Here is a 15,506-nt window from a genome sequence, read left to right as displayed (position 1 = left end):
TCAGACTTGTCTGAAATCACATGATATCAAGAGTCAACATTCCTATATTCTCTGTATATCCCTTCCAGTTCTAATATAGCGTTGTGTATATCTGTAGGATTATATTCCTGTCAGTTTATGTACCATGATTCCTAATTATTCATATGCTGGTCTGTTGGTTACTTTTGTTTCCAAGGATAACAATACTTATAAAACTTCCATTTGGGAAAAAATATTTTTTTTAATAGATGTTCTTTTGGGTTTGTTTGGTTAAACGATGGGTGAATTAGAAAGAAACTTCTTATTGTTAGATTTTAGCTGAGGTTTAGCTGAGGAACTCTGATTTCTTTGTAATGATACAGTTTAAGTAACTACATAGCTCTTGAAGTGAACAAGTTTATAGCATTTAATCAATAAACATGGCCGATAGGGGGCTTTGCTTGTTTATTGAAATAGAAATATCTGAAAAGCTACTGATTTTGTTAGTGTGCTTAATACTTAAACTTGTCAAAAGTAATTAAATAATTAATGAAAAGAACTCCTGTAACTTGATCTAGTTGAACCAGGTTAGAAAAAAGATAGGGTGCTCATGTTAAAATTGAGTCCAAGCTTTCACAATGTAATTTCAGTAAGATAACCTGACTGAACTTTCAAGTAAGGTATCAATTCAACGATAAATTACAAAGAAGATAGGGCTTTCTTCATCCAAAATATGGTAATATATTATTGCAGAGTTTGGCTCAAGTTTTTTGCAAAGATTTGACAGTTTTGGAGTGACCTGTAAGTGTGAGCGTGTTGACTTGTAGACTGCCTACTGAGATGATATTTGTAGACTGCCTACTGAGATGACATTTGTAGACTGCGTATGGTGACCCTTTGATTTATTGTTTGGCGTTGTCTGTCCTTCCGTCCGTCCGGCACTTTTGTGTCTGGAGCCATATCTTGGAAGTGCTTTGGCGGATTTCATTGAAACTTGGTATGAGTATTTATAAGGATAAGAGGATGATGCACGCCAAATGGCATTGTACACCATTGGATAATAACGGAGTTATGGCCCTTTGTATCTTGAAAAAAATGCTTTTTTTGTTTGTCCGGAGCCATATCTGGGAAGTGCTTTGACGGATTTCATTGAAACTTGGTATGAGTGTACATATGGATAAGAGGATGATGCACATTGGCGTTTTCCATCCGTCCAGAAAACTTTTGTGTCCAGAAGTATATTGACGGAGAATATCAATTCAACGAATTTGCTTGTTTTTTCAGAAGTTTTACCAGTATTACTCGGGCTCTGTGAAGGCGGCGGCCCAGTCTCATGTTCAGCAAGTGAACATGGTTTGTGGGGACTATGTTCGGGAGCTAATCAAGTCTATTAAGATATACGGCACAGTGTGTAAAAAGGTGAGCAGCTCTGTATTCTTTAACCAGTCTACACATGCTCATATAATATGGTAATGGATCTTTGTATTTTAGTAATGGGCACGGTTTGTTTAAAAACTTCCATGGGGTAAATTAGATTATTTCTCAACTTTTGCAATAGTGTAACCTTTTAAACCAGGTTTTCTGAAGGAAAAAACTGGTCATTAGATTGGCGAATGTCGGCGGGCGGGTGGGCAGAACAAGCTTGTCCGGGCCATTACTTTGACATTCATTGTGAGATATTAAAATCATTTGGCACATTTGACGGTGTGTCGGGCGAAAGAATTATGTCGATATCTCCAAGGTCAAGGTCACACTTTGAGTTCAAAGGTCAAAAATGGCCATAAATGAGCTTAGCTTGTCCAGGCCATAACTATGTCTTTCATTGTGAGATTTTAAAATCATTTGGCACATTTGTTCACCATCATGTGTCGCGTGAAAGAATTGCGTCAATATCTCCAAGGTCGCCACGACTAAAAATAGATTGATTTTGAAACAAGGGGGGTAACTTTGAACAATCAGTAACAGTGCACATTTTGAGTTGGTCTCCCTTAAAGCTTTATCAGACTTTTTTTCAAATTAAAATCAAGGTCGCCACGAGTAAAAATAGATTGAATCTTACACAAGGGGTGGTAACAATGCACATTTTGAAATGTCTTCTTTTATCAGACGTTTTTTTCAAATTGAAAACCTGGTTTTGTGACAATTTTGTCCCTTGTTCTATTTAAGATTGATGTTGATTCTTTCTGGGGATGATAAGATTTCTAGATTAAAAGACAGTATCATGTTGAAGTTATTTTCAAATTTGTATCAACCAGTTGCAAAAGATGATTCAATATAAAATATGTCTACATTTTGTCTGTAATATATCAAAGTTCTGTTGTTTCTCAATAAGTAAAAATATAGATAGTTTTAGCTCATCATTTTAAGCTTTTATAATTGTCTTCTGTATGCCCTGGCATATCAATAGTTAACCTTTTAAATTGTTAACACTTTAATGGCAGCATTATTGGCCAATCACTTTCAAAACTTGGTTATTACAATTTTCATTAAATTTTTCAATATGATATTTTGGCTGAGTTCTATACTTGGCCATGTTAAGTCAGTAAGTCAACTTGACAAACTTTTAGAACACTTTGAAGGTCAGATTTTTACGCCCAATAATCTGAAACTTGAAAATCACATTATTTTGTTCAATTGATATCTATGTTGGCGTTGAACATGATTCCAGTTCTGTTCCCAATCTGTAAATCTGTTCCCAAAGGTGTACAACAAAATTGGTCTAAAGTCAATTTTACTTATAAAAAAATTATCACAAAATCAGATGAGATCAATAAACTTTGTTTGGTTTTCAGGTAAGCATCACATGATGGCCTTTGGTCCTCTTGTATCTGCATTTTGTTTTAATACTTTTATTAGGCCATATCAAATGTAATAAACCTAGATAAAAAACAATCATCACAAAGTCTGCACATGACACGTTTTACCCAAATGTCTCAGGTGAGCAACCTAGGGTGAAAATTGTTTTGTTAACCAGGTTTTCCATAGGAAAAAAATGTTTATAAGATTGGCGAATGTCGGCGGGCGGGCTGACTGGCTGGCGGGGGGCGGAACAAGCTTGTCCGGGCCATAACTTTGTTGTTCATCGTGAGATTTGAAAACCATTTGGCACATTTGTTTGCCATCATTAGACGGTGTGTTGCGCGAAAGAATTACGTTTATATGTCCAAGGTCAAGGTCACACTTTGAGTTCAAAGGTCAAAAATGGCAATAAATGAGCTTGTCCGGGCCATAACTATGTTGTTCATTGTGAGATTTTAAAATTATTTGGCACATTTGTTCACCATCATTGGACGGTGTTTCGCACGAAAGAATTACGTCAATATCTCCAAGGTCGCCACGACTAAAAATAGATTTATTTTTAAACAAGGGGTAACTTTGAACAATCAGTTTAGTTTGAGTTGTCTTCCTTTATCAGACTTTATTTTTTTCAAATTAAAAACCTGGTTTTGTGACAATTTTGTCCCTTGTTTCTGGTGTATCACATAGCTTTAACAATAAAGATCTGTGCTTGAAGTCTCTGGTCACCAACGAGTGGGTGTTTTTTTTGTTCAAATATGGGGCCAGTATTCGGCCCCATTCCCAATGAAGAAAGTATATATTATTTCCAATTGAAATTATTGTTTGTTTTATTTCAAGATTCAGTTCATCTCACATCCAGCTCTATAAGTTGAACCTAAGTAAATATATTATTGAAAACACTTTTATTCGCAATTTCAAAGCATTTTCTAGTAAAACGCCGCATTTTCCCAATCGAAACGGACCCAGCCCTATTCCCAAAATTGTGGATAAAAACACTGGCAAAATAGAACCTATTGTCCTCTTTTATATTAAGTGGGTTTTTTTCCTTTCAACGAGAATTCAAAGATAAATTATTTTGCACTAATGGTTTATAAATGCAAAGTAAAATATTTATTTTAATCAGACCAAATGAGATGATTTCATGAGGTTACTGGTCACTGTGTGTGTATGTTGATAGCCTGTGTGTGTGTCCACAGATCTGGCTGCAGCTGTTCGGGGTGTGGTGCACATTCTGTGTGTCCCTGATCCTGTTCCCCTCCATACAGAGCAACATCCAGATGGTACGCCAGACCATCCCAGGGCCCAACGGCACCCAGCTCACCACCACGGTGCTCTTCTCGGAGGAGTTTGGTAGGCCAACAATGTTTTGCCCACCAATGACAGGTTTTGTTTTACCAGTTTGGGCATATAACATATGGCCGTGAAGCATCATTTCAGCTTATTATAGGAAAACACTACAATTAATCACATTTAATCACTTAAAATTTTATAAAATGTTCTTAACAGAAGCATTAAAGGAGTAAAATGCATATTGCACCTTCAAACAATTTCATTTCAAAGCTTTTTCAAACAAGTGAATATTTGGACTAAATTTGGGACAAATACACAGTGCAGTTTGCAGTGTATGTTACGACATGGCAATTTCATGCGTAAGAATTAGTTCAAACCTATTTATTTAAGCTCAATTGCATAGAAAGCCTATGGCTTATTTAAAATGCTTTCGAATCCATTTCCTGGGACTAGAACCAGTACTTGGTTTTTATGGGGGAGCGCTCAAGAATGCTCCCACAGTGGGGATGAACTCGTGACCTCACAGTTGCTAGGCGGACACCATATCCACTTTGCCACGGCAACCTTAATACGTAAGAATTAGGTATTAGCTCAACGGTCAAGGTCACAACTCATGGTAAATGGTCAAATTCAAGTATTTCATATGACTTATCAATTTGAAAGTGATCAGTGTTATGGGTGAAAAGCCGGCCCCTAAGATGAAGGTAAAGGTTACTATTCAAGGTCAAAGGTAAAATTGTACAAAACAATAGAGACTTGTCCATTCTTAACCTGAAAAAATACTTGTTGGCATAAATCACTTCAGAAGTGAAGTTTGTGAACAAACCAGTAAGTGTCACCATAGACATTCTTACTCTGTTGGTATTTAGTTAATTTTTGTGCTGGATTGTTATGGCATAATTTAATAACATTGCATTAAAAAAAAAATATATATTTTTTTTTTACCATATTTATATAGCGCCCTTTTCATACTCGCGGGTGCGTTCAAAGGTGCTTTACATGTTTTTCATAATGTACTATGGTATGTTTCACAATGGGTATTTTTTTCCAGAGAAGAGTGGCTACTGGGTGTCGATATTCTGTTTTCTCAGCTTTAACCTGTTCGCTTTTTTGGGAAATCTCACCTCAGAGTTCATCAAGTGGGTAAGGTGCTGACTATTTAACCCTTTGCATGCTGGGAAATTTGTCGTCTACTAAAATGTCGTCTGCTGAATTTCTAAAATTAGCATTTTCTTCAAGTTTTTCCAAAGAATACAATAAAAATAGCAAACAGTTTGGATCCTGATGAGACACCACGTTCTGTGGCGTCTCATCTGGATCCAATCTGTTTGCAAAGGCCTTTAAAATTCGGTTCCAGCACTGAAAGAGTTAAAAGTTTGATTTTCTCATCAACCCTGCCTTGAAATAATTGCAACATTATAGTTTCTGTCAAGTCTATTGATGTACATGTATGCTTCTTAAAGGCATTTCTAACCTTACCTTTGCTGAATTTCAGATGTTAAAAATTTTTCCCCATTGATATGGTGATATTAGATTTGCTAGAATGCTACATGTTCCTTTTGCAGCCTGGGCCCAAGAGAGTTTGGATTCCGATAGTTCTCCGTGCCCTGATCCTCATTCCCGTCTACCTTCTGTGCAACTACCAGCCAATGAAGTTCCAGCGCCGGTTCCCTGTGTACATTGAGAGCGACGTCGTGTTCATCATAGCAGGCATTGTGATGGCCTTCACTAGCGGCTACTACAGCTCCCTCACCATGATGTATGGACCCAAGTAAGTTTTGCTGGTTATTATCCCCCGCCATCGGCGGAGGGGATATTGTTTTGGGGTTGTCCGTCTGTCCGTCCGGAGCCATATCTTGGAAGTACTTTGGCGGATTTCATTGAAACTTGGTATGAGTATATATATGGATAAGAGGATGATGCATGCCAAATGGGGTTGTACACCATCTTGTAATAACGGAGTTATGGCCCTTTGTATCTTGAAAAAATGCTTTTTTGGGGGTCAAATATAACACTTTTGTGTCCAGAAGCATATTGGCGAGGGATATCAATTGAACGAATTTGCTTGTTATATGCCTCTTTGAAAAACAACACAAATAATCGGAAAACCTGCACATCTTGCTGCATCCAGGACAGATTTTGGACTCAGAAATGTTATATCTGATTATCATGAAACTTGATACGGTTTGGGGGACGATACATTATGTCAAAGCTTGGTAACCTGACAGATATCTCGAAGCACTGAATTATTCTCTTTGAAAACCCCGGTCATTAAAAAAAATGGCCAAATAAACCTTTTACGCTCTGCTCTTAGCACTTCAGAAAAATGGCCTTTGAATGATAATAAATGGACAAATTAAGGGTATACATATTCAAACTTGGTGATGTTGGTTATGGGCATATGTTTGTAAAGTTGTATAACCTGCCAGATGACTTCTTCAGAATGTTCATTAAAATAAATAAATAAAAATTACCAATTTAACATTTTCCACTCTCAAACTAACTAACTCTAAGAGTTTAAATCATTTCGTCTTTAAATGTTGTTACCATGTTTGTGCTGTTCATGCTTGGACATGTGAAGTCACCAGCTGGATTGCCTGAAATGTAAAGTGGTACTGAGAAAATTTGCATATGCAAAAGTAAAAATTATACTGCAGTATTTTTAACCAGGTTTTCCGAAGGAAAAAACTGGTTATTAGATTGGCGAATGCGGGCGGGCTGGCTGGCTGGCTGGTGGGCGGGCGGAACAAGCTTGTCCGGGCCATAACTATGTCGTTCATTGTCAGATTTTAAAATCATTTGGCACATTTGTTCACCATCATTGGACGGTGTGTCGCGCGAAATAATTACGTCGATATCTCCAAGGTCAAGGTCACACTTTGAGTTCAAAGGTCAAAAATGGCCATAAATGAGCTTGTCCTGGCCATAACTATGTCATTCATTGTGAGATTTTAAAATCATTTGGCACATTTGTTCACCATCATGGGACGGTGTGTCGCACGAAAGAATCACGTCAATATCTCCAATGTCAAGGTCGCCACGACTAAAAATATATATTTTTTTTAAAACAAACTTACAAAGGGGGTTAATTTTGTTTGTTCATTTCAAAAGTTCAGTTTGAGTTTTCTCCCTTTATCAGATTTTTTTTCCACAATGAAAACCTGGTTTTGTGACAATTTGTCCCTTGTTCCCCTATTTTTCTGTGCAAGTATTTTAACCACACATAATTTATACCATCCTTTATAGATCAATCCTACCCAGGCCTTTAACCCTTTCTCCTATAAGAAGCAAAGTGAAAATGGCTTTTGCAACCAGCATAAAACCAGAACAGTCTGTGAGTAACTCACAGTCTGTTCAGTTTTTATGCTGTTTGCTGCTCATCAGTAACTAAGGGTTGGAAATTAAGCCTTTAAAACTTAAAATTTAGTAAGAAAGGTCTTAAATTTAATGTTATTTTCTAAGGGACTTCAAATGCGTGAAAATACGTATGTAAGTGTTAAAGGGTTAAATATGTATCTAAGTGGTAAAGGGTTAAATATGTATCTAAGTGGTAAAGGGTTAAATATGTATTGAAGTGGTAAAGGGTTAAATACGTATCTAAGTGGTAAAGGGTTAAATATGTATTGAAGTGGTAAAGGATTAAATACGTATCTAAGTGGTAAAGGGTTATATACGTATCTAAGTGGTAAAGGGTTAAATACGTATCTAAGTGGTAAAGGGTTAAATACGTATCCTAAGTGGTAAAGGGTTAAATATGTATCTAAGTGGTAAAGGGTTAAATATGTATCTAAGTGGTAAAGGGTTAAATACGTATCTAATTGGTAAAGGGTTAAATACGTATCTAAGTGGTAAAGGGTTAAATATGTATTAAAGTGGTAAAGGGTTAAGCCAGGATGTTTTGTGACTAGATGGAACACTTGTTTAGAAGTTAAATCAATTATTTAACAGTATTCAACATATTGAGCCTTGTTATGTGTTTGTGTTTGCCAGGGAAGTCGAGCCCTCCATGATGGGTCGTGCTGGTATGATGATGGCCTTCTTCCTCGTACTTGGTATAACCTCGGGCGTTAATCTGTCTCTAGTACTGACCCGTCTGGTCACGTACCCAGTGGCTGATGGGGACATGTGAAGACCGGAGTAATGGAGTGATCCCATTGGATTGATCCCACTGGAGTCGTCCCATTCTAGTGATCCCATTGGAGTGATCCCACTTGTCATTCAGGCTTGCCAGCTTGTATGCAGTGCCCTTCCTGCCGGCCTGCTGTGTTTGTTCGATGTATATTAATCCTTTTGCCGGTGTAATACAGCCAGTACAAGTATTTTTATTTAAATCTTGTTAAAGATAACATTTTGAGTGTTTTTATTGGCTACTTTATTTTTAACTCACTTTTTGGGGGGGAATATGTTGTAATCTTTCTTTGGTCCAAGTGTTTTTATCCCCCGCCAAAGGCGGAGGAATAAAGAATTGGAGTTGTCTGTCAGTTCATCCGTCAAACTGTCAGTCCATCTATCACAAAATATTAATGGCTATATCTTAGAAAGTATGTACAAGATATCAACATGAATCTTCATGGATGTATAAATATCAAAGAGCAGGACTGGCGGGTATATCAATGCAACAAATTTGCTAGTTTAAATTAAATGAATTTGGTCGTTTAAATTGTGTGATAAAAAACACTCAGGTTTAACAAAGGCTCGCTTGCTAACACAAATTTAAGAAACTTTTTCATGAATAAACGTATGACATGACAACTTGTGTCAAATACTTGATGTGTAGTGCTTATCCAGTATTGTGTTATTACTGTTACATGGTCATTTATTGATTTATTGAGAATTATGTGCATTTAAGCTTTAATCATGTGTTACCAACCATTTATTGAAAGCATTTATTCTTTTGTCCAGTTTGCTATGTCATATTTGGTTGTCAATAGTATGCCCATAGATGATTTGTTTTGGAATGTTAAACATGTTAGCAGTATTATTTGGGTTAACTCTTTCAGTGCTGGAACAGAATTTTGAAGGCCTTTGCAAACAGTTTGGATCCAGATGAGACGCACTCATCAGGATCCAAACTGTTTGCTATTCTGATAGTATTCTTTGGAAAAATAATTCGAAAAAATATTTTAGAAATTCAGCTGACAACATTTTAGCAGACGACAAATTTCCCAGCATGCGAAGGGTTATGGTTTGTTTTCAACAATAACACTTAATTGCTATAACATGCACTATATAATACCCTTTCTTGGTTCATTATCATATATATATACTCATTGCCCTGATGAAAGATTGACACATTAATCTCATCTAGAATCCATAATGTCAGCTTAATTGGATGGAATTATCATCCATTCCCAAATATGGGTCCATTTAAGTTCCCTGAGATCATAAAGGGTTGACGGTTGGGTCTTTGCACCCATGTTCCACTAGTCATAAAAATGTATTATAATGTTTGGGTGGTTGGTGTAAATTTCTCTGTACACACATGTCTTTGGGTTATTATTTGAGGCGTTGTAAAAGCCACATAATCTTGACTGGCAATTTTGTGTTAAAAAAGAACTAGGTCATTTATTCAAATTGTAGAAAAACTGTGTTACTATTCTAGAGGCCATGTGTACTACCCAATCTTGAAGAAACTGTATCATAATGGTTATCTTAACAATATTTAGGCCATGTTTGAGTCTGGTTCATGTGCATCTGTAAAGAATGTCATAGGGTTTGTAAAGAATGTAATAGGGTTTGTAAAGAATGTCATAGGGTTTGTGAAGAATGTCATAGGGTTTGTAAAGAATGTCATTGGGTTTGTAAAGAATGTCATAGGGTTTGTAAAGAATGTCATAGGGTTTGATCTTTTTAAAAATGCTTACCTCTGTAAGGGCAACATTTATGACTCAAGCTTGATGAAACTTATAATATTGATCTGTTTGTCAGGTACGTCCAAAAACTAGGTCACCTGGTCAAACTGGTAATTTAAAAAAAACTTGTTACCACTTAAGAGGCATATTTGTGAGTCTAGATTAAGCTTAGTCTTCACTTTTATTAATTTATCAAGACAATGTTGTAATCTTGATCAAGCCGGGTCAAAACTAGATAATTAGGTCAAGTCTTCAACAATTTGCTATCCATAAACTTAGATGCTCACTTTAGGGCCGTCATGGCCCTCTAGTTTCTTTTTTTGTTGAACATGTATGTATGATGCTTATTTTAATACAAACTCTCTTGTTATGAATTGTAAAATAGCTGATTTTAGTGAAGAATGCTGTTTGCCTTCTTTGATGATTGTTATTGATTAAGGTTCTTAATAAGTTGTTCTGTTTCTGTCTTGGTTTCAAATTTTTCTTGGGAGCACTGACTTACTTTATTTTATATTTATACAGAGTTATATGTTTTTAGATACTTGATGGCTTGATGCATGTAGAGATCCAGTGTTTTCTTAATGTGAGAGTAGTACTGCATGCAATATACCCCCCCCCCCCCCCCCTGCCTTGTTATGTTATGATTTTACATTACTTGTCTGGTATGGAGTGACAAGGATGTCCAGTGGATTCTATATAAAACCCTCGTGCATAATACGCAGTATGAGGTAGGTATTCCCCTACCATTACCCTGCCTCGTGGATTACTTTAGAGCACGGAAGGAGTGTACCGGTAGATTGGTACTAATACATGAATAACTGTATTAGTTTGAACAAGTACAACTCTTGAACTTTACTGGGTTACTATACAGATCTTTTTTAGCTAAAAAAATATGAGCTTTTGTCATCACCTTGGCGTCGGCTTCCGGCTAAGTTTTGCGTTTAGGTCCACTTTTCTCATAGTATCAATGCTATTGCATTCAAACTTGGTACACTTACCGGTACTAACTATCATGAGGGGACTGGGCAGGCAAAGTTAGATAACACTGGCATGCATTTTGACAGAATTATGCGCCCTTTTTATACTTAGAAAATTGAAAATTTTGGTTAATTTTTGTGTTTAGGTCCATTTTATTCCTTAAGTATCAAAGCTATTGCTTTCATACTTGCAACACTTACTAACTATCATAAGGGGACTGTGCAGGCAAAGTTATTTAACTCTGACTGGCATTTTGACAGAATTATGTGCCCTTTTTATACTTAGAAAATTGAACATTTGGTTAAGTTTTGTGCTTTGGTCCACTTTATTCCTTAAGTATCAAAGCTATTGCTTTCATACTTGCAACACTTACTAACTATAATAAGGGGACTGTGCAGGCAAAGTTATGTAACTCTGACTGGCATTTAGATGGTATTATGGGCCCTTTATACTTAGAAAATTTGGTTAAGTTTTGTGTTTTGGTCCACTTTACCCCTAAAGTATCATATATATTGCTTTCATACTTGGAACACTCGCAAACTATCATAAGGGGACAGTAAAAGACAAGTTGTATAACTCTGGTTGTCATTTTTATGGAATTATGGCCCTTTTTTGACTACGTAACTTTGAATATATTGTTACATTTTGTGTTTAGGTCCACTTTACTTCTAAAGTATCGAGGCTATTGCTTTCAAACTTTTAATACTTTCATGCTATCATGATGGTACTGTACCTGGCAAGTTGAATTTTACCTTGACCTTTAAATGACTCTCAAGGTCAAATTATTAAATTTTGCTAAAATTGCATAACTTCTTTAGTTATGATTAGATTTGATTGATACAATAGACTTCACCAAAACCATCCCCCCCCCCCCGAGTCCCGCCCTCCGCCAAAAAAAAAAGTTTGTTTTTGTTTTCCTTAAAAATCATCTGATAAATGACCACACCGTTGCACTATACCCCCCCCCAACCCTCCCCCACCCCCCCCCCCACCCCCCAAAAAAAAGATTTATTTTTTTTAAATTGTTTAAAAAAACACATTTTTTTTTTTAAATTGTTACAAAACACAATTATTTGTTTGTATTATTTTATTTTTGAAATACTGTCCAACCATCCCATCCAAAAATCCCCCCCCCCCTCAAAAAAAAAAAATATTTCTTTTGCAGTTTTGTAAGATAATGTAATAAATGACCACACCCCCACACTATACACCCCCCTGCCTCCACCCCTCCCTCCTTTGTGATTGAAATTGAGATAGGTTTCTTCACCTTTAATAAGAAAAATAGATGAGCGGTCTGCACCCACAAGGCGGTGCTTTTGTTATTTCTTGAAATAGCAAGTCATTTTGTAAGAATTCACATCATTACAAATGATTCAATTGATGTCATTGTTTTTATTTTTAAAAAGATATGCCTATATTGATCCCATTTCATATAAAGTTTTTGATGTCCTATGGTTGTACATTATTTTAAGTAAGCATGGTATATTTTGGTATTGTAATAGCTTCTTTTTTTTCTTTTATTTAAACATGAATTTTTATCATCATTTTTACAAAACCGTACCTAAAAGGTTCAAACTTTGGTGTTCACAGTTTTTATTCTAGAGGGCTGTTTAATTGTATTGCCAGATACGCTTGTGTTCAAATACTTTTTGTTAGATGGTTGTATAATATTGAAAACTAGTACAAAGCGTTTAAAATTTACATCAATATTGCCATATAGTATTTTTATATTTTGCTGTAACACTTATTGGTTTCAATCATTATATACCTGTATATGGGTTAGGCAACACTAAATTTGTAATGCGAAGATTTCAATTAAAAACATGGATGGTTTAAGTTAAGTTTCATGTTGAAATGTCCCATGTGTTCAGGTATTGAAGTGTCAATAGTTTTTCAACTGCTTAGAAGAATGTACAAGCCTTAATAAAGTCTCTCCTGGTGTGGAGTTACTTGTACACACAAGAGTTTGACTAAGTTTCATTATGTCTAGTTACTTCCCTTGTGTCATTCATGGCAAGATAGCTTCATCCCTTTTGTCATCAGATACTGTGTAGAAGATACTAACTTCCCTTTTGTAATTATTGGGAGAGAGTTAATTCCCCTGTGTCACAGTTGAGAGATAGTTACTTCCCCTGAGTCATTCATAGTGAGATTGCTGCTTACCTTGCGTCATTGGGAGATACACATTTAGTTACTTCCCTTGAATCACTGTTGGGAGGTGGAAAAGTGGTTACCCTATTTACACATAGGCTCGCAAGTATTGGGAAGCGGACAACGACAATGAGCGGGAGATAACCCTGTGTTATGGTTTGAGTAAGGGTTAAGGTTAGGGGTCAGGTTAGGGTTAAGGCTAACCCAAACCCGACCGCTAACCCTACCCCTTACCTTAACCCTCTAACCCCCCCCCCCCCCCCCCCAATGCGCATTACAATACCATGCCTCGCCCATTGTCGTTGTCCTCTTCCCGCAAGTATTACAATTATGTTTTAATCATGCTAATTATAAGCAGACGGATACATTTTATTTTTTTTTATTCTGTATTTGCCATTTTTATCATGTGCTTTCATCACTTGCTATTTTTATGCAAACATTTTACTACGTGTTGAGTGGTGTACATTCTTGTATTCTTTTTTTGTGAGTATGTTTGTATTATACACTGTATGATGACTTTGTGGCTGCTACTTGATGTACCAATTACTGTTGGTTCTGTTCATTTATTTGTATGCTGTATATGTGTGTGTGTTTGCTATTGTAACTTACATAGCCATACAGAGTTAAGTTGGAGAATGGACGTCCATGTATTGGAAGGTTTTGGTTGCCTGAACACGGGACCTACCGTATACACATCAGGATGATTTAAAAACTATGTTAAATGGTAGAATATCTTAGTTTACCTTTTTTCCATGTCTGGTGACTTTCTCAAAAATATGTTATCATTTAATGACAAAGTTTGAAAATGGTTGGCATTTATTAAAAATAGTTGCAGCCAGCTGTAATGGCGTGAGAAACCCTGGGCCATCATGTCCCTCTGGTAACTTGCAGTTGTCAATTCAAACTGTCCAAAATGATAAGATGATGGTGGCATACACACATTGTCAAGTTTTGATATTACCATGTGCTTTATCTTGTACCCTACCATGATTAGGTTCCTGTCTTGTTGGTATGTTGCAGACGCTTTATATTAAATGTGTTTTGTTGTTTTTGACTTATCCATCTATATTTCTATAGAACAAACTAATGATGATTTTTTTTTTCGAGTAATAAAGTGTTGAATGCAGCGCGTTTTTGGTTCCATTTTTGCTCTGGTGGTCCACAACAGTTTGGTCAGACCTTGAAGACTTAAATATTTTGAGTTTCTGTGGGAACTGTTTCGATACTTCTTGACACAGCCGTTGTCACAACCAGGTTGCATCGACCTTACGTTGAGGTTTTTTGAGACTTGTCAAAAACATGCGCAGACGTTCGGGCGTCTTTTACTCGATCGCATGGTCGCAATTGTGATTGTGCGTCAAAAACGCGTTTCACCATTTTGAGTGCAAACATGATATTTAAGTATACAAAATGTATGTGAATGATTTGCGCCGGCTTAAATAATCGGTGCACATATGGTCTTGAAGCATAACAATTCATGTGCAACTTTATCTGGCAAATGCGACGAAGTATTAAGGAAGCTTGTTACAAGGAGACTAATGTTGTATTCACGCGATCTGTCGTATTCTTGTTACAAGGAGACTAATGTTGTATTCACGCGATCTGTCGTATTCTTGTTACAAGGAGACTAATGTTGTATCCACGCGATCTGTCGTATTCTTGTTACAAGGAGACTAATGTTGTATCCACGCGATCTGTCGTATTCTTGTTACAAGGAGACTAATGTTGTATCCACGCGATCTGTCGTATTCTTGTTACAAGGAGACTAATGTTGTATCCACGCGATCTGTCGTATTCTTGTTACAAGGAGACTAATATTGTATCCACGCGATCTGTCGTATTCTTGTTACAAGGAGACTAATGTTGTATCCACGCGATCTGTCGTAATCTTTTTCTTCCGAGACCACTCAACGGAGCGATGTCTTCGAGATCGTTGTCAAAATATGTGTAGGTCGAGCTATTATGTCTCTCTCTGCGCCCTTTGACATTTGTTGACGAAGTTGCATTCTTGAAAATCAAAACAATACAAATTCAATTGAAAAAATAGCGCATCGTATTATTACTCCATAAAATATTTTACTGTGTCTTTTCCGCAAGGAGAGTTGTGATGATCGTTCGAATACACAGTGTTTACCACGAGTCAGACGTGCAACCAGGATGCGCGCACGTCAAAATCCTCCTGCGCAGATCCGTCTAAGTCGTTTAAAAAACAATAACAAACGCGAGTCACTGCACGATGCTCGTTACATTTGTTGTTGTATTGCAATCTCAGAATCGAGCGTCTGGTCTGCTCCTGACGCAGTGGGTTGTGACAAAGGCTTGCAGCATCTATAAAAATCTAAAAAGGTATGAAAGGTTGTATTTTACAGCAATCTTCATTCGGTTATTTTTCCCATTAAGATCGAGAGATGAAGTATTGCAAACATCAACCAGCATGTGATCTTATACAAACTATATTTTAGTTCTTTTAGTTTTGAC

At 36.6% G+C, this 15,506-nt stretch overlaps 1 protein-coding gene across 3 annotated transcripts in view; it reads left to right on the top strand.

Annotated features, from left to right (window-relative positions):
• LOC127841235 (equilibrative nucleoside transporter 1-like) overlaps positions 1-11,852 on the top strand; it is a 63,207-nt gene extending 51,355 nt beyond the window's left edge. For all 3 annotated transcript variants that reach the window (XM_052369892.1, XM_052369893.1, XM_052369891.1), the window contains exons 11-15: positions 1,243-1,377; positions 3,954-4,107; positions 5,099-5,190; positions 5,613-5,818; positions 8,038-11,852. In XM_052369892.1, the coding sequence (XP_052225852.1) occupies positions 1,243-1,377; positions 3,954-4,107; positions 5,099-5,190; positions 5,613-5,818; positions 8,038-8,176 (726 nt within the window). In that variant the 3' untranslated portion in view covers positions 8,177-11,852. The remainder of the gene's footprint in view (positions 1-1,242; positions 1,378-3,953; positions 4,108-5,098; positions 5,191-5,612; positions 5,819-8,037) is intronic.
• The last annotated feature ends 3,654 nt before the right edge of the window (positions 11,853-15,506 follow it).

This window comes from Dreissena polymorpha, chromosome 8, assembly GCF_020536995.1.
Source record: "Dreissena polymorpha isolate Duluth1 chromosome 8, UMN_Dpol_1.0, whole genome shotgun sequence".
NCBI lineage: Eukaryota > Metazoa > Mollusca > Bivalvia > Myida > Dreissenidae > Dreissena > Dreissena polymorpha.
Note: the sequence above shows the minus strand (reverse complement) of the source record. Positions and strands in the feature narration are given on the sequence as shown.